Genomic DNA, 24785 nt, shown 5'->3' on the forward strand with positions numbered 1-24785 from the left:
TAACACCCAGCAAAACATCATTGCTCACCGCCTTTACTGCTAACATCCAAAACGCCCTGAAACTCATCAAGTGTTCAAGCCCATGCAGCCACCTGAGGGTATTTACATGCCCCAATACTTAACAGTATGTAAAACGTATGCACTAGTCCTCCTTCGTAAGCAGCAAGCATTTCCCAGATGCTCTTAGTCTCATAAATATAGGCATCTAAAACTGGTCAAAAATCACTTCCTGCAAGTCTTTTATTTCTTTTCATCAACAAGAGGAGCCTTAAGTGACTAGACCAGATTTCCGTGTCCAGAAATTATCAGAGGAAACCTACGCTAAAGATGGAGAAGAGCTCGAATTTTGTGCAAATCCAGATCCACACCAGAGGCTGCTGTAGTAGGAAAGAGATTTGGAAAGTGGAGGTAGACAGACTCCCAAGAAGCAAGCTATTTCAGAAATTCCAGGGACCAGGGGCATGGTCGAAAACCCCATTTATAGTGAGGAAAAAAAGATATGCAGACAGTTTTCTTCAGTTTAATATCAGGTGGTGTTACAAACTGCTAAAACCAGACATTTTCACATTATTACACTTGATGCACCATAAAACAGGTTTATGTTACAGTGTAAGATTCATTATTATAAAACTTGCAGAGAACTTCACACGGAAGTCTTTGTTTTTTTACCCCTTTTATTCACATCCAAACCCAATAATTCTTATCTGTGTACAAATGGAGTATTTTCTTCCATCTTCTGCTTTCCAACCAACCAGTTCTAAACATCAATAACAACACTGGTAGTGAGAAACCAACTACAAAGTGCCACCGCGGTCACTCGGCTCAAGACACACACACTTCTTGCTGGATAGCTGGTTGTGGCATTTTACTATCCTCCGTCTTTTCCTGTCCAGGAACTTGGCACACAGTCTTTCGTTTGAATAACCGTAGACTCAACCGTAACAAGTCGCTGTCCATTGCTGCAGAATTTGTGTAAGTTTGTTTTGTTGCACCCTGTTGAAATTAAAAATGAAAAATTAAAAAAGAGAGTGAACTGAAAAGAGTGGCTTTTAACATGCAACATGGGAAACTAACCTCAAGTACTCTCAATAATTAGAGGTTTAATCATACGTATTGACTAGAAAAGATTTTGAGAATTAATGATTTTTCTATTAACATGTAAGATCATAAAACGTACTGTAGTGCAAAAAAATGGCTAAGATGCTCTTCCAAGTTAAAATTGAAAGAAAAAAGTAAAATCTTATAATTCTTATAAAAGTACATGGAATCTCGAGCAGTAGAATTATTCAGCAGTGGTCTATGTATTTTAACCAATTATTTTTATTATGTATTCTCTAATATAGAGAATTTGAACCCCAAAATGAGAAATAGCACCTACCTCTAGTCTCAATCTTAAACTATTCTCTCATCTAAGTAAAAAATGAAGACCCTACAACATCTTTAAACTAAAGTCTGTTCTCCATTATTTAAAGGACTAGGTCTATTCCAGAAGAACAAACACGAAAATTATCTCCCTAGAGAAATGCTTTGCATAGTGGAATCTGTGTTTCCACATTTTGACCAAGCACTGTGAACAAACCACTTGCCTTTTCGTTCTTCATTAACTGCTTACGAATTGCTGAATCCCTTCGAAAGCACAGTGCTTTACAGCAAGGGCCCAGATTACTGAGAAGACTTGCTCTCTCTTCTTTGCGTAGAAGTGCAGCCATATTCAAGGCCCCCAGTTCATGTTCAAAAAGGTTTTCTGCATCTAGAAAGAATTGATATTTGCAGAGATCAACATATATGTGGTATTCTTGAACAGTAATATGAAATCCCTTAAAGTTTACTATTTGTATTTCCACCTTTTAAACAACATCAAGCTTTGGAAAAAAAAAGTTATATTGCAGTTTATAAAAAAACTAATAAATCCTTCACCACTTAAAGGTAAGGACAGGTACCCTTGCATGTACCTTCAGCACTGGAAAGCACTGTTGAGACAGCCTGCATTGAGAGGCCTAAAAATCACGTGACAGGTCTGGGACAGAAGAGGGGGTATCGTTTATGGTCAGACATGTGACGAAAGCTGTTTACTGCTCGCGTTAATCAGAAAGAGGTCTAAGTTTCACTCCTCTGCAAGACATCAGGTAACTGTACCAGTGTCAACACAGGGTTTGTATGGCTATGCAAAGTGAAATATGACTACGTAGAATAATTCTTTCATGCATGGTGGAAGAATCTGGATAATAAGTCAACAGATGCTAATGAACCACCCCTTCCTACCGGCTCAACTAAAGCATTTGTTAATAGTACTCAACGTGGCAGGACTAGTCTTTTAATACATTTATCAGAAGAAACGGTGTGCAGCCAGAACACTTTAACAAAAGATGGATCCCGAGGTGAGTCTTGTTCTGCGACAAGTCTGTTTCTACGAAATACAGACAAAGACAAAAAGAGTGCACATGGCTGGACTGCAACTCATTAATTTATAACCCTTTTACAAAAAATAGGACTATGATGATATAATTGGGAAAAAAACCCAACCCCTAAGGTAGCTAGCTAAGTCCAATTCAGCCACCTCTATAAAGTAAAACACTTAGTGTTTAGCAGAGAATCTAACACCTAACTAGAGACACCAGCAAACCTGGGGAAAATTTAGCAGCTACAAGCAAAGCCTGCCACAGCAGTTTGGCAGAATGCACACAAAAGAGGACAAAGATGCATTTTTAAACCACTCAGAGAATTTGGATGAAGCCGAATAAGACTAGTTTTTAAACAAGGTGAAAAGAAACAAAGAGTTACATGAAATCAAGGGCAGGTTAAGGAGAACTGCACTGAAGTCATCGAGACAACCTCAATGGACAATCAACAACACGAGTAAGTGACAAGACACAAAACGGCCACTTCAGAGGTAACACTGACGGCTTGTAGAGTCTGCTTAGGTGCCAGACGCTGAGCATATCTGGCAATTAAGAATGTCCACACCCTCAGAGGAAACAATCGCACATAATAGATAGAGGGTAAGCCAGCTACAACTCTCAGTTCCATCACATACTACAGTTTTTTGTTTCCAAAGAAAATTAATTATAAGAAAATCCCTGACACAAGCTATCGTTTCCCTTTTTTTCTGCATTTCAGTGTACTACCAGCAACTTTTCATCCACAATAAGAACACAGAAGGGAACACCGAACTCAGGAATAAAATAGGGAAACAGATTATACCACCATGAGGAATTCCAAAGTGAAAACCCTATGTTTTCACTGTAACGCACATCGAGTATCTAGCTCAAATTAATTCACTTCTCAGGGCACTATATTTGGTTCATTCATTAGTTTAGAACACACATGCCGTGGCTGTGTAATCACTACACAAGGAACCTTCAACCTAGCAGATTACAGAGGAAATGCACACACTTGAAAGCCTACTGGCAGTTCCACATGTAGCAGCTTTGATGCCTGAGAGACTGTGCACACCAAAGGGCAATCAGTGGAGGCACTTCAATCCCCCTTCCTCTCCAGAGCAAAGTTCTGCTGAATCCGAGTATGCTTAAGACAGCCCAGAGGCTGGAGAGCTTCCTGTATTATCACTGCGGACTTTCTGTTTATTTCTAGAGAAGCACGCAAGGACTGCTGAGGTTATTTCGGGCATCATTTTAAATAGCTGCGTGGAGCGATTCCGCACTGCAGTTCCTGTGGCAAGGAATCCCTGGTAAGAAGCGCTGAAGTATACAGCAAAATTAAAGCATACAGGGAGAGAGTGAGACATAATCCGTACCTTTACTATGTCAGACAGTTTGCAAACTCAGAAAGACTCAATACTGTGTATCAATCACACTGGTTATGTGAATTCTTAAGCATAAGAGGTAAGATTTTTTTTTTTTTTAACTAGAAGAAACCTAATACTGCATTGAAAGAGCTGCACAACACTCATTTCGCACAATACCCATTATACACTTGTCATGGTCTTGAAACCTAAAATAATGAACTAATGCACATTTAATACAAACTTTCAGTAAGTACAAAAGACAGTTTAATCCCCGCAGAAACAATTACCTTTCGGTTTTTCTAACACTCTCTGGCAAGTCTCTTTAATTTTGGTGAAGAGTTCTGGTCCTGCCAATCGCTTGGAAATGCCAACTCTCAGCATAACAGCACCTGGTGTGAACTTTAACAGCGCAGCGCCAGGCTCACGTGGTTCTTTTGGCTGCTTTGGCATAAGACTGGACCAATCTACATCTATAACATCCACAGGATCTGCAAAAACGTCACCAGAGAATGAGTTACTGCATCATCAGCCCTTACCACAGTTGAATGATTTCACATGCTGTGTACATCCCCGTCTCCTAAAAGCAATATATATTAGATGAACACTGTTCTGCAGTTCTCAAAGCCAGATCCTTGGACACTTCAGGTAAGAACTTCAAAACTCATTCAGATTGGTGGGAAAAAGGAGCATACAATTCTCAAGGTTCTTGGATTAAAAGAACACCCCTAATATTCTGCTTCATTTTTATTGCAACCCCTTTGTGGAAGGCTGCTCGGACCCTGCTTAGCCAGCAGATTTGGACACATCACTTAGGCATTCACAGAAGTCACGGTACAACTAAACGTGCTATGACAGATCCAAATGAAATGCTTAAAAAGCCAGTATTTCATCTCTGGATGCTGGATGGTTTTTTTTTTCAAAGGAGAGATATACTATTTATTGAATAACCATACAACTGTGTTTGTCTAGTATGTTTATCACAGAAAATAGGAACACTGATCATATAGCCCAGATGACCCAACTGAACTTATGACAAGTAGAAGATTCCATGCTTCCCAGTGCATTTGGGAAACACTCAAGGATGGATAAAGTCTGTTCATAAAAATATCAGTTCCAAATAACGATCAAAACCAAGTGGGATAAATGGAAACATGCTTATAAAAACAAAAAGCTTACCCTTCTAGCTATATAAAACAAGATAAATATTGCTTCATAAATACACCTCACGGTACTCTTTACTTACCTCTATACCTCTCAGGCTTACCTGACTATTACAGAACAAATGAGAAATACTGAAGGACATATAAACTGCATTCCTAATTCAGAAATACTGTTAACATCACAATAGCATTATATGGAAACTAATTTAATCTTTATATTCAAATAATCATAAAGGGGGGTTGCTATACTTTTACCAGGCATCTTCTCATCCTCTTGTTGTTCCTCCCGCTTTTCAGCATCACCTGCCAGAATTTCATCCAGTTCATCATCACTGATTGGTTCATATTCTCCAGCACCAGACCCCAGTGACTGCACATCGTCAATCTTTGCTTCATCTTCTCCTCCTACAGAGACAGACACATCCTGTAGCTTTAAAGCAATCATTCTTGTTTTCTGAGCATGCTTTAATCATCCTGATAACAAAGAGGTTCAGCAAACTGAACTGTTAGTTTTTGGGGACAAGTGTATTCAACATGAAAACAAGTATTAACTCATGGAAACAGAAATTATTTCTCCCACACACAATGCAGCAGTTTGGATTTTACGTATCTCGGTCATTTTTTTTGGTGTAGTATTAGTCAAGCTGCACACAGAAGGCCATATTCAGAAGAAAGATATGTTGATTATCTAATAGCTGATCTGTAGACAATAATACAAATCTAAGTTGGTGCCACAAAGTCTTTCAGGTGCTTTTGCGCATGAATCCAAACTCAGGATTTAGTCCAAAGGCTCTACAAGTGAAAGAAGTAACAAAACCCCAAAACACAAGAAGGTGGAAGATATTCTGAATGAAGCAATTATTCAGAGTTTTAGACTCTGCAAGTCACAAGCGCATCTTTCAGAAAGCCATGCCAAACTTCTTCAGTTGCTGTTACTCCTATCCATCCACATAGCACATGCATATACAAATACCTATGCTGTACATGTAAATGTGTTGCTTAAAGCCTGTAAACACAAGACACTAAAACATTGCATTTTGCAGTTCACAAAAGGAACATCTGAAGGTATTCTCTCACCTCCACACTGAAAAGATCAATATATATACACTATTCAAGCATTCAGAAACCCTATTGCTCTAAACTCAGGCTTTCTTAGGGTTTTCCGCCATGGTACGTGCAATGAGTTTGTGCCATACAAACTAGACAGAATTTACCGGGGTCCTGCCCTGTGGATAACTGTTCTAATATCTTCCAGCTCCCTTATCCAGAAGGAACACTGCCTCCATTTTAAGTTGCCCTCATTTTTTTTTTTTTGCTTGCCTTTGTAAAAGCTACAGATGGGGGGGGGGGGAAATCACCTCAACTACTCTAAAAATCTGCACACAAAGAGCAAGTAAAAGACATGCTAGCAGAGCGTAAATTAACTACTCGGACCACCTAGCAGTGCTCTAGATGAAGCATATAGCCTCTTAGGCATTATTTAAGCCCGCTCCTAGAGCAAACACATTAAGATTCAAGACATTACAATAATTTGGCAATTATATCCTCACACATTTTGTTAGATAACATACTAAAGTAATTTGTCCAAGCTTAAAATTGCTGAATTCTGTCCATCACAGGAAGACAAAGCAGACTTTCCCATGCTCACTCCAAATACTACCTTTGACAAATGCTTTCACTCCACAGATAATTTCCTTAAATGGAATTTTCTCAATTGTACCAGTCTATCCTAATGACCACTTTGCGAGTAATCAGGTAGGAGATATAATAAGTAATAAATATTCCTCATCATCCTCTCTAGACATTTTATTTAATGGCCCAAATTAAGAATGAACACTACAGATAATTCTTATTAAGAATGCAAATATGATGAGACCATGTCCTGTTATCGTGTGTAAAACTACAAAAGCTGAATTCGTTTCTCTTTCTGCTTCTGAAGACTATGAACTTCAGGCCTTACCATCCCAAACATCCAAAAATTTCAAATCCTACAATGCCTTTTTTAGAGAAGAAAACTGCAATCACCAAAAAAACCAAACTTACTTACATAGCCATAATGTACACCAGTCACTCTGGATTTAGACTCTTGCTTCCTTTACGTTGTTGATAAAGGTTTTAAGTACTTCCCAAAGTACCTATCCATACAAAGCTCAAGCTGCCTAATCCATACAGCAAATTCTTAAAGAGTTTTGTCAGTGTTTGCCCCTTACTTACTTTATTTATTAATCCTAAGCACGTTTTCCCCAGTACCATTAGGGCCAGCAAATTGAGGCTGCACTTAATAAGAATACCTCAGGAACACCATTTTTGGACTGTTGTGCCAAGCCATACATATGTTTCACCTACTTATCACACAATCATTTCTATGATAATTGGGCTCTGCAGAAAAAAAATCCCAAAGAACAGTTCCAAGTCACCACTCATTTTTTTTTCACTCATTACCTGTCACTTCCAAACTAAGAAACAGATCTTATAACAACATAACAAGGCAATCAAATGTTGGTGTTATTCTTTAGCAAACTACCTGTTCAGAAACGTTACACCTTGGCAAAATTATACCTCAGATCATTTATGTTTCTTTGCCTCAAGACTTCTTTAGAAATTAACAAATAACACTAACATTAACACAATTAACATTAAGAAGATGCTCATCAGAATTCTCTCTTATTGTGTCTGCTTCCACAATAGAGAAGCTGCAGCCAATATGCCTTTCAATAGAAAATTATTCTAATATAGCTCAGTTCAGCTGTATACCAAAAGGGAATGAATAAAGTATTTGACAGTCCAGGTCCTTCCCCAGAATATCTCACCTTCTAAACTCTCTACTTTTTCAGCCTCATTTCCGTCTTCGAAACCTTGTAAAGGTCCTAAATCTTTGTCTGTTCTTTCCTTCTCTGAAGCCACCGAATCCCGACAAACACCATCGAATTCCTTTTCGTGATCTCTGTCCAGCTTAGTTTCACTGTGTTTTGTTGATTCTTTTTGAGAGGAGATGTCAAGAGTTCTGTCTCTCTCTCTTTCAGCAGTATCAGGCAGCTGTCTCTCTCGCTCTCTCTCCAGCTCTCGTCTTTTCTCCCTCTCCCTCTCTCGTTCTCGGAGTCTCTCTCGTTCCCTGCTCCTCGGCCAGTCTTTGTCAACATCTCGGTCCCAGTCTCTCTGTCTTCCCTCTCTCCTGTCTCTCTCTCGTTCTCGATCATGTTCATGTCGATCTCGCTCCTGAAGCCTTTCCCTGCTATCAAAGGACCCAGATCTGGAATGGACCTGACGATCCGATTCAGGAGAACTTCTTCTTGAACTGTGACTTCTTGAATCTTGACGATCTGAATAAAATATTTTAAATAGATGCATGACTACAGCATGTAAAATGTAACACCATTTTACTAGACCAAAGCATTTAAAAGATTCAGGTATGAAAATGTACTTCTCAAAAGCATCACCTTCAAATTAATAATGCCTTCAGATTGCCTACATATTTAACTTTACTTAAAAACATAAAAGATAAACTCCCAAAAAAGATTTTTAGTGTCTACTTTCTACTATGACAGAAGCCAAACTGAAGGTACATAATTTTAACTCAGAAGTTTAGGTAAGGGGGGGGAAAAAAAAAAAAAAAAAAAAAAAAAGAAATAACCTCAAAATTCAAAATTTTCAAAATGTGTCTTCTAAAAGCTAGGAATGCCTTGCCTAGCAAATGATAAATTAAAAAAAAAAAAAAAAAAAAATTCAGGCATGTAACCATGAGGAGAATAGACAGCCAAAGTGCTTCAGGAGGAAGATATTTTCCCACTGATACGGTTTAAATTTTAAAACATTTTACCCTTTTTTTTGTTTGTTTTTACAGAAACTATACAAATAAAACAAGTAAATTGTGATTATTTTGATTTGCAGCAAAGATGATTTCCATATGCATTAAAAGTATGCCTAACAGGAACCATGTCAGATCTACCTCAGTGAAAATAGGTCCTGAGATAATAATGGACCTCTCTCCCAGAGAGGAGAGACATTTTCATTTTGCATAGATTTCAGAATCTCCACATCAAAATGCATGTTAATAATGAAACTAAGAACATTATTTAGATGATAAAACTACCTCAGTGTTCTGTTAGTACAAGCATTTTCTCCTTCTATGAGTTTTTTTGTCCTACAAATTACTTTATTCCCCAGGCAGCATGAACTGAATCTGACTGAATGTTTTGGCGTAAACAATGTGGTAATCCTGCCTGCTGAGGATCAGCTTTTCAAATATGGTAACACTCGCAAGAATCTTAATTCACTTTAGTTTTACAGTGAATGGCAGAGAGCACCTCCCTCTCCTTTCACACTAATTACAAATGAAAAGAGTATACAGCCATGCAAGGATGATTTGGGATTTGTACTTTCGTCCTTTTATACAGTCGGTCTCACTAACACGTATCTTATTACCTGAAGATGTGCTGCGACTGGGTTCCCCTCGTTTCAACTGATCAATTCTGGACTTTCGTTCCCCAGTGATTTCTAAGCTTTTCTTCTCTCTCTCCCTGTCCCTATCCCTGTCTCTAGAGCTACTGTGCAGGATCCTCTTCCGTCCAGTCTGGTCATCTCCACTGCGATGAGCTGACTCATTGGAAGGGGATCTAAGTCTGCTTGAGGCATGGCTCCGATTGCTACCAAGGCTGCTGCTGCGCTTCTGATCCACAGGTTTACGGTGTGGTCCATCATCTATAGTAACATGAGGGGCTTCTATCTTTTCACTCCTTGTCCTGTGACTTTTTCTATGGGATTCCTCAGTGCTTCTTTCAGGAACAACAATGTCACCACGTTCAGGAACATCTTCATCTGACCAGTCACTAAATGTTGTATCATCTCTTTTTTGGGGGACTTCTGCCACAGCTTTCTCAGGTGGTGCTTCAATCAACTCTTCTTTTGTTACAGGGGGGGTTCTTGGGCCTTTCTTCTTTTTATGATGTGGAACAATTTCTTCATCAGAAACTTCAGAATCACCTTTGGATCTCTTCCGCTTTTTCTCAACATTTTTCTTTTTTTGACCTTTCTTGGGTGAAAAGACCTGGCTTTCCTCAGTCGTTGATTCATTAGCATACCTTTCCACCCCACTGTCATCATCTTTCTTCTTCTTTGTGGCCTTTTTCTGTACTTTAGACTTCTTCTTGCTGTCATCATGCATTCTGTCAGAAGCATCTCTTTCTTCAGAGGGACGGTGTCCAAGGTTTTCCTGAACCCTGGACCGGGAGCCTTCTGAAGCATCTGGCTGTTCTCTTTGCTTATCTGCTGAAGAAACCCTCTCTTTAAACTCTGGTTCTTCGTAACGCCGGGAGCTTTCCTTTCTGTCCGATTTTCGCTCTTCTTCTTTCCAGCGACTCTGCCGCTCTTCTGTAACATGAGAGGGGCTCAGTGACCGGGATTCCTGTGGCCGCACAACCTGGCTCAGAAGTCTGTGCTTTTCATCTACAAAATGGGAAAAAGGATGTACTTGTATTGTTTAGGAAGGAGAACAGGTGAACATATTGGCATCTTGTACATGCCAAAAACTGTCAATCAAAACAAATAATCCATTATTTCAGTTACATTTCTTAAGTATTTCTACTGCTGCAGCAGCAACAGACTATTTCCGTTTTGGTAAACATGCATCTTAACAGACGTGGAAGCCACTATCACCTGGCAGACTTAACATGTAGTGACAGAACAAAGACAAAGAGACAAACATATAGATTAAGAAAATTGGTGTTGCTTACAAAAATAAGGGGAGGGGGACACTTATAAAAGCTTGCCCCATGTTTTCTCTATTTAAGAGTGCAAGTCATTTTCCATAGGCAGAGGGTAAGCTGGATCCTGCTGCAGAGATACCCAACTCTTACTTACTTTTGTCATCTCCACTATTGTAAGCATCACTGTCAGGAGAGTGCTCACGGCGACGTTTGGGTGACTGACGAGGACTTGGACTGCTTTCATTTCTGTGACGCTTCCTGTGGAACAAACATGTACAGTCAAATTGCTTATGGATTCTTTAAAGAAAACATTCAATAACTGACATTACCATCAATACAATCCCTGAAGTCTAAGCACTTCATAGAGAAGAAGTCTTATGAGGATCGGCTGAGGGAGCTGGGGTTGTTTACTCTGGAGAAGAGGAGGTTGAGGGGAGACCTTATTGCTCTCTACAACTGCCTGACAGGAGGCTGTAGCGAGGTGGGGGTCAGTCTCCCAAGTAATGGGTGATAGGATGAGGGGAAATGGTCTGAAGTTGCACCAGGGGAGGTTTAGGTTGGACATTAGGAAAAATTTTTTCACAAAAAGGGTTATTAAGCATTGGAATGGGCTGCCCAGGGAAGTGGTCGAGTCCCCATCCCTGGAGGTATTTAAAAGATGGGTAGGCGAGGTGCTTAGGGACCTGGTTTAGTGGTGGGATAGCAGTATTAGGTAAAGGGTTGGACTTGACGTTCTTAAAGGTCTTTTCCAACCTAAACGATTCTATGATTCTAAGACAACACATCTAATGATGCCAGGAAGTTTTTTCTAAGTTGTTATTCCAAAAGTATGATCAGAAAACTGCACTGTAAGATACCTTAGACTAAAACTCTAACACTTAAGACAACTATCTTTTTAGCAAAAAGTTATGAAAGACTATTAAGAGCAATGTTTTCCTGTGGCAATGATCCTTGCACTGGGTTGACCCCAGCTGGTAGCTAAGCCCTCACCTAGACACTGCTTATATGGGAGAGCCCGTACTAGATGATTTATAGGAATCCACAATTCTCTCACACAAAAGCTACTAATTACTTCCAAGGAAAGCAGCCATTCAGGGCAACACTGTTTTGCTTATTACTGATAGAACAATTTTATTGTACTAAATGAAAAAACCAAAAAGAATCAGTGCTACACTTAAAGGAAGCACAACACACTTATTCAGGATATTGTTCATGCCTTCACTGGTAGCCTTCTGGTACTGAAAATTTAGTAGCGCAAAGGGTAATGTATGTTCCACAAAAATTTAATGAACAAAGTCAGAACCCTGACCTAGTTAGTTGCTATCTGACTTTCTAGGCTTCAAAAGCTACCACAGTCAGGTATTATGCTTTGAAGAATGCCTGCATTATTAAAGACAAGGCCACACAAGTATACTTAGAAGGGAAAATTACATGGTCCAACTCAATTGTTAGTTCCCAAGTAGTTCAATAATTCCGCACTAATGAAGCATCAGATTAACTTCACTAGCATCGTACTGATTTGCTGGCCACCACTACGTGCCACACAGATGCAAGGGAGACGTGGTCCAAGACCAGACCTCTGCATAAACAGTATTTTCCTCCTTATGATACTCTGCTTACTAACTTACTGAAACCAACAGTAAAAGACTGCCTTTTTTTTTTTTTTTTTTTTTTTAAACAAAAATAAAGTAACATTCGCATCAACTCACTTGGATTTTCTTTCCTCATGGACATCTCTTGAACTTCTTTCTTCTCTGATATCTTCTCTCTTATCCCTGCGGTCTTCCCTTCCTTTTTCTTTGTCATCCCAGTCTCTCTGGCGGTCTCTTTCTTTATCCCTGTCCCGACCTCTCTCCCTTTCTCGTTCCCGCTCTCGATCTCTTTCACGCTCTCGCTCCCTTTCGCGTTCCTCCCGCTCTCGCTCCTTCTCCCTCTCCCTCTCTCGGTCCCTTTCCCTGTCATGGTCCCTGTCTCGATCACGCTCGCGGTCCCTGTCTTTGTCCCGCTCTCTCTCCCTCTCCCGTTCCCGAGCACGATCTCGTTCCAACTCTCTTTCCTTCTCCCTTTCTCTTTCCCGGTCTCTCTCCCTCTCCCTCTCCCGGTCCCTCTCCCTTTCTCGCTCTCTCTCCCGGGCCCTTTCATCTCTCCTATCATCAGACCGGTCTACCCTTCGATCTTCTCTTCTTTCATCCCGCTCGAGGTCATCACTTCGTCCTTGATGTCGTACCGGTGAGCTTGCTCTCTGATCTGTGAAGAGAGGCAGGTTTGATTACCAAGTGCTAAAGGGACCTACACGGCTTCCACTACACTGATAAAAACCCAAGAGCTTTTGTTTTGACAATCTAGATATTGGTTGTAATTAAATGAAAAGCAACTCCCTGCAGAAACTTGGAAATTCTCTTTGGGGAGGGAAAAAGACAAAATGCAGTACTAATTTTGAAAGATTTTTTCAATATATAGAGAGTGGGCTTTCCTTACTTTAGCCAAAAGTTACTACAAAAATTTTATTTTCTACCATTTTTTTCTGAATGGCTTCAAAAGACAATTATACACCTCACGGCCTAGGTATTACTATTGCATTACTTAGTGATTCAAAATCTGGTATAAGGGCTTGAAAAGCTCTGAATGACATACTAATGCTAAGACTTCCGTACGAAAATTTTACTTCCTAAAACTGTTAAGTGTCACGGGCTTTACAAGAATTCAGGCTATTTATAATACACGATAAAAGTTACTGCAAAATAAGAAATACTAGCCTGTCTCGTCACAGAAGAAGAGATCCCTGCACAGAAAGACACAACCAAATCCATGAGAAAGGGAGAGGCAGGGATGCAATACAGGAAGCAGAACTGCTGGAAGTTTCCATTTGTATTCAGTGCAGAGCCTTAAGAGTTTTAGAAGCTGAGTTTTTCATTGTTCAGACAGTGGATTAGAGTCAGGGAGAAAACAAAATTTCTACAGAAAATGACTGATCCAGGAGGACGGTGAAACCTGATTTATCTAATGGCATCTACTCTCCACAGACTTAGCTGCATTTTGTTAGTTACAGTTTGGATATTTTTTAAAAATATTTCTATAAATTTTGACCACTTTACAGCAATTCCTATGCTGATGTTAGTAGTATTTGAATCACAACAAATCAATAAAACTGTTTTTCCCCAGTATATATTAAAGGCACTATGCAAAAGAGCAAAAAATGCCATGAACAGAAGTTGGTATTTTTCGGTCCATTACCCTGGGGCTGAGTGCACTTCACTGTAAATTGAGACAACATCCACCAGGGGTGAGCAGGCAAGAGTTTGAACAGGACTAAATCAATAAACCATGCATTTCCACCAGTTTAATCAATTTTCATCTCCGAGTGAATTAAAAATGACTTAATGCTCCCCTGTTATCAGGTAAAATTAAAAGCAACCTTGAGTGACAGTTCTGCCATGGATTTAATACTTTTTTAAAAAGGCATATCATCAGTCCACGCAATTGGTTCCATGGACAGGTTTCACATTCTTTTAACAGTGCCTATAACATTATAATATGATTTATGAGGCATACTAAGTATTAGATTTTATACAGATGTTCTGTAACTCCCATTTGTTATGTCAGTTTTGGTGACAAAACACCTACATGAAACTCTTAGATGAATCAAGATACTGGAAGTGTATTAGACAATTAAACATCGATAATCAGCAACTTCTTACGTGATTTCATTATTTGAAGAGCTGTTCCACTGGTTGTTTGGAACATCTACATATTTGCTTTAGTTGAACAAAGAAAGCCAAAACTTGCAAGGTTACATTTTAAAAACATACCAAAAGGATTCCTCACATATCATAGAACTAAGTACCAAGCAAAATCTATCTCCATTTTTCTCTTAATGACAAACATTAAAACTGTGGTCTAATTATGGAAATGATGTCTTGAATTGTAACTCTGAGAAGGATTTATATTACAAAAAGCAATCTAAATTTTTAAGGAAGAAAACAACAACTCTTACCTCCAGTCAAGCTCTTTACAAAGAGCTCCCCCCCGCAAAGGGAAACACAACCCATTCAAAGCAACTTCCCTTCTAGAAATTTATTTTGTTGTGATGACATATTTTTACTTCTGAGGGTTTTTTTTCAGGTTTGTTTGGTTTTTTTTTTTTAAATGTTTTTCTTAATAAATTAGGAACTCTGTATGATATGAAAAGCACAAATGACATTATAATATATCTAGGATTTATTGGGGGCAGGGAGGTGGAAGAGATGAAAGCTAGTCTGTAAAAGCCAACCCTCAGGACACATTCAGACTGCAGGATTTTTCAGCTGACAAGGAAAAGGAAGCTTGGAGATAGGTTTGTTGAAATCCTGCCTTGAAGATGAGACAGAATCTAAAGCAGAACCTGCCACAAGAACAAGCAATAACACATATATTTCAATGGACCAAAAAACACCTCACAAAGTAACATACAAAACATCTCTTTGAAAAACTGAAGTTCAACAACAGCTAGAATGTATCCGTCATGTCCAAATCAAAACTCAAGATAGAAAAAAAAAAACCCCACTGTGATTTTATATTTATTCTTCACAGCTCCTCATTTCATTTTCATGCTGTTTTCATTTGCCTGACGACTCCTGTTCTCTTAATTGGTGAGCAATACCAATATTTTCCAGACTGAAAGTTGGTACTAAGTTCCTTAGAGACAACAGTACTCTTTTAGGTGCAGAAGTGTGACATATTGCATACTATGTCTAAAAGAACAGTCTTGTATACTCTTTCTGTGATCACTGGTATCTGTACCAACACTTACTAGCCAATTATTACTGACCACAACAAAGCATTCATCAATACTAAATTCCCCAGGCAACAAATTTTTGAATTAATCTTAAATTTAAATTTTCACTTGCTTAAGTACTAAGTTATCAGTCTAGTAGTCAGGCCTTCCCCAAAACACACTCACGTTATCTACAGTGCAAAAGTGCTATGTTTCTATACAGACAAACAGAACCAGTAATGAAATGCAGTCATGACCCTGAGCTTACATGCGTATGTACATGAAGTGGAGGAGGAGATGCAGAGAAGGAAGAAAATATTTTACAGTGAAGTTGTACAATGAAATCTCTTGAAGAAATTTAGTTTTTTTAAAGACTACTTGGATGAATAAAAACAGAAAGCGCCAAAAATCTAGCCATAGGAAGGGAGAAAGGGCACAGCATTCATGCATACACTGCCAATGAGATATCTTACTACAGAAGTTAACTTACATCAAGGATAAGACTAGTGTCAGTGTGCCATGTCAAATGAGTTATTTATGAATTAGCGTTATGGGGGTGGAACAAGGGAAAAGAAAAAGGGAGGAAGAGAGAAACATACATACAAACACACTTGACTACATATGTAGGTGTGAAAATATATATTAAAATACCTCTTTCTCTGTTGTCACGCCTGTCCCGTTCACCATGTCTTCTTTCAAAGGAGGAATCCCTTGCTTGTTCTCGACTGTCATAGCGATCCCGATCAGGGTAGCTACTCCTTGATTCCCAGCTGTCATGGTAGTTTCCACTACTGCTGTGACTATCAACCTGGGATCCTCTAGTCCCCCGACTTCCTAATAGAGATGTATCAATATAAAAGATGAGTTTCCAGGCATAAGGAAATCCACTGATATTTTATACCAACAAAAGTAGTAACTTTTCATAAACTTGAATTAACTGTTCATAGAAATAGAAATTGTAGCGTCAAACTCAACTAACAACTCTCAAATTTCACATTTTAATCATAAAGTTATTATTTTCAAACTGCAAACTCAAGACTTCCTAAATCACCATCCCCTGGTCACAGCATGAGGTCTCCTGACTAGGAATATAATACTCCAAAAGCCAGTCCACACTTTTTCCCCCCTGAGTAGGTTGTAAACTTACAGATAGCGCAACAAGAATAAGCAAAGAAAGTAGAGATCATTTTTCCTGTAAAAATTCTATGGTGTCTTCCTAATGAAGACGTCACAATAAGCCCAAAACGTATTTACTACAGATGATTAAAAAGTGGAAAGCGAAGCTGTTCTACAAAGTGCATCGGGCTTTCAAAAATACCGCCAAAGGTTAAAATCCCACTTTTTTTGGTCAGTCAAGGGCAGGGTAGTGAAAGACAGTTTTCAGGTACCTAAGACATGCAGTTGCTTTTGAGAGAAAACAATAAAACTGCTGCCCAGTACTTTGAGACACACTGCCCCCTACAAATCTTCCACTACACATCAGCCTCTTACTTGTGTTTGTAGCCCATGGGAAAACCTAGGGTTGTAGAAACATTAAAGAGAGTGGTGTAGAGGTTAGGTTTGTTTTAAAATGGGATGGCAGAATACCAATGTTATGCCACTTTAATGAATGGAGAACACAGAAATGCTATAAATTTAAGCAACTGCTCTAATTTAACAACAGAATTGAATATAGCTTTAAAAGCATGAACTATTTGGCAGCACCTCCATATCAAATATCAAACAAGACAGTATGAATGTCAATATTCAATCTCCAATGACAGGATGCTTATTAATTATTTAAATCACACAATACCCTTGTCAGATAATTCTGGACCTCTGCCTCTGCTTCTGCCAGTTCTATCACTTCTGCTCTCATTTCTGGAGTCACTTCTGGAGTCATTCCTTGTTTCAGCACGAGAGCTCTCCTCTCTGCCATGGGATCTTCCATAGCTGCGCGAGTCCTCCTGATACTGATCATCCTTTTTATGGGCATCACGACTCTCTCTGTCTCTGTAGTCATGGGAATCTCGTGTGGAGCGTGAGTCTCTCTGATCACGACTATCTTTGGTATCTCTGCTATAGTCCCTCGTATCTCTGGAGTCTCGAGTGTCTCTGGATTCCCTTGGCTCCCTCCGATCTCTGTTGTCTCTTGTCTCCCTCCGATCCCTTCCATCACGAGACTCTCTGTCATCTCTATGATCCCTGGAGGTACTCTGCTCCTGGTCATAATCACGATCATCTCTTGTTTCTCTTTCTTTTTCCCTTTTCCCTCTAGTTTCTGTAAAATGTTTAAAAGAATGTTACACACCTAGCTTAATCAGAGCATGCAAAAATTTAGCACACAAACAACACTAAAATAATACAATCAAAATATACTTCTGACATATGCATAGAAAAACCAAAATTAATATGTAAGTAGGAGAAGATCATGTTGGGTATCTACCTATAAGTTCAGTAAGCTTTATAGATCTTTTTATGAATTTCAACCCGTACTTTACAAATATTTACCTGTTCAAAAGACAATAAGTATAATAAAAATAAATTTCAAACATATTAGAGAGCAAGCACACTTCACTAATTTTAAAGTAGGATCATTTCTCCTCCAATCATAGATCCCTTTTTTTCTCCACACACACACATTTTCAGGATATTTGTGCTATACTTAGACTACTTGCTTTTAAGACTCAATGCTCTGCTAAATTTCCTTTTTTTTTTTTTTTTTTTTTTAAATTACATATTTATAATGTTACTCCTACAGGAAGGTAAGTTTACAGCCAGTCTAAAAAAAGCTGACATATGTACTCTTTGTAATCAGTCTCTTGAGAGAAATGGCATGTTTGCCCATCACAAATTGCTCAACCAGTGTTACGGGTTTCCAGAGGGAATGACTGTTTCTTTGCACACACCTCACAACGTCAGACAATAAAAAGACAACAGACAGAGCAATCAGTGAGGACTGGGGTAGCATTTGGCCACCTCACAGAAAAGACTAATAGTTACTTACAAGTATCCTGCTGCCACTCAGCTGATCCACTAGTATATGCTTCGTAACAGGAGAAGATCACTTACCTACTGACACCACCAATGCATTACACAAGAAACACCTACACAGACGCCTACAGGATCTTTACAATCAGCTGAGCCTACCTAAGCAGTCTTATCTGGAATACTCCATTGCACAGTCCCTGAAAACAGCACCACCAGCACAGGAATCATAATACAGCTAGCATTTTCTTCACCCCCTAGCCATTAGGATAGGTGCAGACAATGCCACAATTTGAAAATCAAGTTTCAAAATGCAATTTGCAAAAAAATAAAAATTATTCTGAAGTGCTATTTTTATTCATACCATCCCGTCTTTCGTGGCGCCTATCATGAGACTGTGAAGTCCGATCACGATCATGTCTTCCCTTTTCTCTTCCAGGAGATCGGTGTCTCGAAGGGCTTCGCTTCCTCTGAGGAGAAGAGGAAGAGTGTGGGGGATAGGGAGATGATGATCGTCTTGCAGGCGGGGAAGCTGTCCTTTGATAGGATGGAGAAGGAGTTCTTTTGCGGTGTGGGGAAGGAGAATGTCTTTGAATAGAGGAGCCTGACTGTGATGAAGAGGAGTGATGTCTGGAGGATATGGGAGAATGATGCTGACCTGATGGGGAAGCAGACCTGCAAGGAAGAGTGAGAATAACTCGCATGTAATAACTTGATTTGAAAGGTTCTTACCACAGCCTACAAAAAAAGTGATTAAAGTAATTTGTGCATTCTCTACCCTCTGTCTGCTGAAATAGATGCTGTTTCTGTAAAACATCAAACTAGTCTTCCCTCAAGGGTACCGAGCATATTTTTTCAAAGTATGCTTAGTTTTAAATAGCTATAGTTTATTTAATATTCAAGAATAAGTTGTCCAATCAAAATTATATTACACACCTACCAGAATGCTTTCCTAGGGGAAGGGAGGGAGGAGTCAGAAAAACCATGATCTTCTCCCCCACACTCAAACCAAGTATTGTTTTCTTCAATATAAAATGCTTTTTGGAGGTTCATGGTAATACTAGGCAGATAACTTTTACATGGCGTTATCTAAGGGGAATTTTTCTTCTTTTGTTTCCAACAGCATTCAATTTTTTAGAAAGCAACAATGTCTCCTTCTTGTGCAATTTTAACTTTTTTCTTTTATTATAAGTATTGATCTTTAAACAATTTAGGCCTGGATCCTGAAAATCCATATGCATATCTACCTACAGTTTTAGCAAACATGAATGTTTACACACAGAGCAAAACTCTTATCTAATGGAATAAGAAAAAGTATACAAAGCGTCTCTCATCTTTGAAATCCCATCACTTAACTAAAGATCATTTACACAACAGTAAACAAATTTCCTCATAATAAGTTATCCCTTGCAGTCTAATGTGGACAAACGCACACTTCAAGCCTTTGAGCTCAGTAATGAGTTTTTTTCCCCCCCCATCAGCACCAAAGCAAGCTCCAAGTATCTTTTCTCATGAAATATGCATTGCCCTTAACTCCCAGCTGCCTTCCACTTCACAAAATTCCAGAGACTCCAAAGAGAAGAGCAGAAGTCAGAAAAAACACACTTAGACAATACATCTTCAAAAATCCCACTTAAAATTAAGTAATTTAGTTCTTGCTTTTCAATGTCCATATACAGTGTTGGTGACTTCAAGCAAACATCCAGATCGTGCAGATGAAGCTCTCAATTTCAGGTGACTCACAAATGCGGGGCTACTTTACCATGGGCAGTAGTACCTCCCTGCAATTTTGTGCAATAGCCCAGCAGTTGGTAAAGATATAGATGTAACACACCTTTTGCTGAGTATCTTGCAAACGTCAGAAGAAATTCTGCTCAGTGAGGTAGCTGATATCAGTTGGGCTCTGAAGAGAATGAGCTCTGGAGTAATTTGGGTTAGCAGGCTTACAGCCTGTCATGACACTATCCAAGAGCCAAATGGACAGTTGCCCAGCCAATGCTACTCAGCAGTGGATCTCCTGGCTAAGGCTTCTTAAAGACTCAGATTCTGCAGGTGAGAAGATTCTCCTCATGTCGAAAACACACAGCAATGATTCAGCTCCCAAGAAGCAAAGTTTTGGGAATGGAATACAAAGCGATATCACTGGCGACCTGAGGTAGGAACTCAAGTCTGTAAGGAAATCCTTTTTGGGTAAAAGACAACATGGTGGAAATCTTCTATTAATATCAGTATTTCAGTCTTCCTTCTAGTCAATGTCAGTGACTCAAGAAAACTGCCTTCAGAACCCCACAGAGCAGTATGGTGACTACCAATCTCATGAAGACAGTGATTTTACAGCCAGACTCCATTACAGAACCAGATATATTCACTTGAAGGAAGCATCTTGACTTGATTGTTGAGGCACTTCAGACTTGTCCATTGAGAAAAGCCAAACAAAATTTTTGCAGGATGGGCTGAAACAATACTTGAACTGAGGACTTCAACTCTACTAGAAAACATACCCAGAAAAATGGCAGAAAGAAAGGGGTGAGACAGAAAAATAAATAAAACAAGCCTTGGGAACATGCTTAACTAGGACACCCTGAAGAACAGGATACATCTGTTTTTTAAAATTTAATTCATATTGTGTCTCTAAGCTTGTATGCTCAGATATTGTCAGGCCTGGAGACTATCCCACTGAGATGCGTTTATGATAGTCAATGCCAGAGAATATTTGGACACCTCAACAACAGACTAAGATTCTGTATCTCCTTGTCTGAAGACCTAAAAGTGCATGGAATCCAGCTGATGCACTCCTGATGTGGCTTAGGGATGCCTGTAACTTCTACACACAGTCTGACCTCCAGGATGCTTATGTGTAGCTTCATTTGTCTGGAAAATTAAAAAGCCTCAAGGTCTCCTTGCGCATGCTATCAGTAAGCATTCCTCATGGATGGCAGGGAAGAGGAAACTCAGTTTCACTGCCTCCATGGATATATACTCATGCTGGCCGCAGCTTTCTATCACAAGAGGGACTGACGACTATTCCCCAGGGAACAAGTAGCCTGCATGCCTCTAAGATGACAATTTGTATACATTGTCACATACAAATGAAACAGAGTGCCTAGAATTAGTAGCAAAATTTCCAAAGCACTTGAAGTAAAATTCTGAGAGTCAGAAATGACTGACAGAACCTAATATAACTTCATGACTTACCATCTTTAAACTAAGACTACATTTACTTTTTGCCATTAAACCATTACTATGAAACACAGGATTACCAAAATTGGCTTGCATGGAAGTCTATCAATGGTATTTTTCAGTCTCCTTACTACTGCCAGCTGCAGAAGGAACAGGCTGCTCTACTCCCTTCCCTGTAAACAATCCAATTTTGAGAAAGTGTCTATCAGTGACATCTAGCTTAATACAATACATCGTTCCAGTTGAATTGCATCACCACAGCAGCAAAAGAGATGGCTTATGACTCTTAGGATTGCTGAAGAGATGGCTTTTATTTTGCTTGTTTTATCAGTGTGTAGATATATACGATACCCGATGTCTTTCCCCCACACTTCAACAGAAGTTCAGAAAATAAGCATGCCTCCCTCCACATAGGACTGCAGTAGTATTTAGTATGGCCATTCTAAACCTAAGAATTAGGCCCAAGTCTAAGCTTATAGACTTCTTCAGACCACAATAAGAAGCCTCCTCCTTTCTTTTTAATGGGTGGTAAAAGATTTCTTTTCTAAAGCCCCTAGGACTAGCAGGATGATATCTTCCCTGAAGCTTCCTGCAAGAATGGTCTCTGAAACTGTCCTCATAGTGTACTGTTTAAGCCAGTTGTGCTTGCTTTTCAGGAAAGATGTGTAGAGCCAGGATCTATATATCACCTTACCCATTTTAGAACCAAGAAACTCTGCTCCTTCCCCATCTCCAAGACAGAAAACTTCTCACACTTGCTACTTTTTAAGAAGAGGGAAGGTGAGGAAGAAATAAAAAGGTCCCAAAGGATTATAGACTATGTCTCTCATCACATTTCTGAAGTCCTACCTAAAGCCAAAACATTTATGAGGAACTGATAAACGGAAGCCTGCTCCATGACTTGTGTTCTTGACATGACAGGTACTCTCAATGTAGTAATTTGGGGAAAAAAAAAAAAAAGTCTCACAGCTCAAATGTTTTAGGCACACACATACCCACAACAGACACATACAAACAAGTAATCAAACCAACAGAGAAGTTTCTAAACTAGAACTATTCATGGAAATAAAATCCATGCAATTGACCTCCCACCTGCGAGAGGGCGAGAAGTTATGTTTGTGAGTGGTTGACTTGGCTGGAGCTCGGGAGGTTTGTCTTCGCCTTGCAGCAGGTGGTGAATACTCCCTGGAAGGGGAAGAATTACTGCCAGAATGATCTGCAGGACTAGGAGAACGCTTCTGTCTATGGGAGTTTTCAGAGGGATCCCTGGGAAACATAAAACAGCAGCTTGTTTAACAGGTGTAATACGGCATTAGTACATTTCTAAGAAATTACAAATAACTCCAAGACAGAATCTGTGCTTACAAGATCAAGAACTATGTCACAGAATCATTTTTTCCATCTATAATTTCATATATGAAATTATCTTAAGATCATAAAACTCAAGAATGCAAGATATGCACTAAATCTCTTGCTAATCACTGGATTGTAAAATACAAAATTCGAATATGGTAAAACCAAAAATATATTCTTGCAATTTTACCTAATATTTCACATGGCGGTGAAACAGAATTCCTATCAATGGAGAACTATCTTGCTACCCTATTTAAAAGATTCTGTATTGCCAGAACTTTCTTTAAGAAGCCTCAAGCTCACAGACATTTTTAAACACTAATCACCATTGCAAATGAATGAAAGATGTCAGAAGCTTCAATGATTTCACTTACTGTACATCATGAAGATTTGACATTATTTCTTAATTTTTATTATTTAGGAAAAAAAAGACAAAAATCCAGCACTGAAATAAAAGGCTGCAGTCACCATAGCAATACCTGATTATAGTATAATGGTAGGCCAAGTGCTCTCCTGATCCTTTCAGAACTACCTAGAATATTCTTTTCTACTACTTACGACCTCCTTCCATTAATGGAGTATACAAGCATAAGGGAAGTAATATATATTGAAGAAAGAATGGTGTAATTTATTTAATCAATTAAAAATACACAATTCACTGGTCTTCCACTCCTTAGTCTTTGGTACGCCAGTTACAAAGCAAACACTTACAAACATGTACCCTATTTTCATCAAGGGAATACAGGACTTAAAAATGCAGATGTTGTATTTTTTACTCAAATGGACACCGACACTTCAGAAAATAACTGTTATAGTCATATTAGTCCGCCATTTGAGACAGAGTGAGAGAGAGACATATGCAAAAGTGAAGTAATTCTAAAATTGCAGTAGTCTTTGACTACTTTAGAAATACTTTTAACCTACTGAAGATTAGGGAGAATTTAAACGTGCCACTGCCAATTTAGAAAGATATTAGTCCTCTAAGATTTCAGAAGAGCAGGCAAGCAGACAAGTGAATGACTTTGATAAAGATTTTGGCAAACGAATTGCTCCATTGGTGAAGGTCCAACTTTCTGAAAAGTAATGAATCTTTCAAAAGGGCATTTTACAAACTTACTAAGTTATGTAATTAAACCTACCAATCTGTTAGTTATAGTCAATAAATCCATCTATATAACGCACTTAAAATATTTAATAAGTCCTCAAAAGGTTGTTGGCAAAGCAGGTATAAATCCCTTATTACTCAGTGTTCTGTAAAAGATAACTTTAAAAGCAAGGTCACATTAATGTTAAAAGCTAATAGTGCAATATAACTTACCTCTGCTTCTCTTTCTTCTCTTTGTGCCTTTCAAAGTCACGCCCTCTCTCTTTCACCTCCCTTGCCTTTTCTTCTGAACGTTCTTTTGCTTTATGTTTTTCTTTGTGTTTTTTCCCCAGGGGAGTTTCCTCTTGTACTGGAGGAGGAGGACTAGGGGTTCGAGGACCTTTCTTTTTACTCTGGTTACTTTTAGAACTCCTAGAGATAAATTAACAGAGGGGGGGGTTAAATTAAGGACTGCCAACTATTTCAAATAATGATTTCTCAGATGTTGGCAGGAAAGTTATAACGGAAAGGGCCTTGAAGCTTTTAGGGTAGGATTCAACACTCCATTAGCAAGCAGGATTCAATAACTGTACTTGACTGAAGGTTGAACACAGATAGTAAAAATTCACACTGAGCTCTTATATTGATAACCTTTATTTCTGAACCAAGTGAACAAAACCAGGAATTGCTCCCATTCAGACAGAACTAGTTTTCAAAGTTAAAATGCCCTTGCATGAACTGCACACACCAGAGGACCAGAACTCTACAATGTCAATTTAATGTTAACTACCTGACGCAGGATAAAGCATCCAAATATTTTTGAATATGCAATTCACAATAT

At 38.9% G+C, this 24785-nt stretch overlaps 1 protein-coding gene across 3 annotated transcripts in view; it reads right to left on the reverse strand.

The window, feature by feature from the left end:
• Nucleotides 1-519: 519 nt before the first annotated feature.
• ZC3H13 (zinc finger CCCH-type containing 13) overlaps nucleotides 520-24785 on the reverse strand; it is a 47062-nt gene continuing 22796 nt past the window's right edge. For 2 of the 3 annotated variants that reach the window (XM_009644777.2, XM_035900323.1), the window contains 13 exons: nucleotides 24179-24376; nucleotides 22600-22773; nucleotides 18692-19002; nucleotides 17156-17620; nucleotides 16012-16194; nucleotides 12317-12854; nucleotides 10762-10865; nucleotides 9328-10347; nucleotides 7716-8225; nucleotides 5155-5310; nucleotides 4033-4233; nucleotides 1587-1750; nucleotides 520-993 (listed from right to left, as the gene is read on the reverse strand). In XM_009644777.2, coding sequence (XP_009643072.1) covers nucleotides 823-993; nucleotides 1587-1750; nucleotides 4033-4233; nucleotides 5155-5310; nucleotides 7716-8225; nucleotides 9328-10347; nucleotides 10762-10865; nucleotides 12317-12854; nucleotides 16012-16194; nucleotides 17156-17620; nucleotides 18692-19002; nucleotides 22600-22773; nucleotides 24179-24376 — 4195 coding nt within the window. In that variant the 3' untranslated portion in view covers nucleotides 520-822. The remainder of the gene's footprint in view (nucleotides 994-1586; nucleotides 1751-4032; nucleotides 4234-5154; nucleotides 5311-7715; nucleotides 8226-9327; nucleotides 10348-10761; nucleotides 10866-12316; nucleotides 12855-16011; nucleotides 16195-17155; nucleotides 17621-18691; nucleotides 19003-22599; nucleotides 22774-24178; nucleotides 24377-24785) is intronic. The other variant, XM_009644778.2, reaches the window with a different exon arrangement.

The sequence above is a fragment of the Egretta garzetta genome, unplaced genomic scaffold (assembly GCF_000687185.1).
Source record: "Egretta garzetta isolate BGI_Z169 unplaced genomic scaffold, ASM68718v1 scaffold268, whole genome shotgun sequence".
Taxonomy (NCBI): Eukaryota; Metazoa; Chordata; class Aves; order Pelecaniformes; family Ardeidae; genus Egretta; species Egretta garzetta.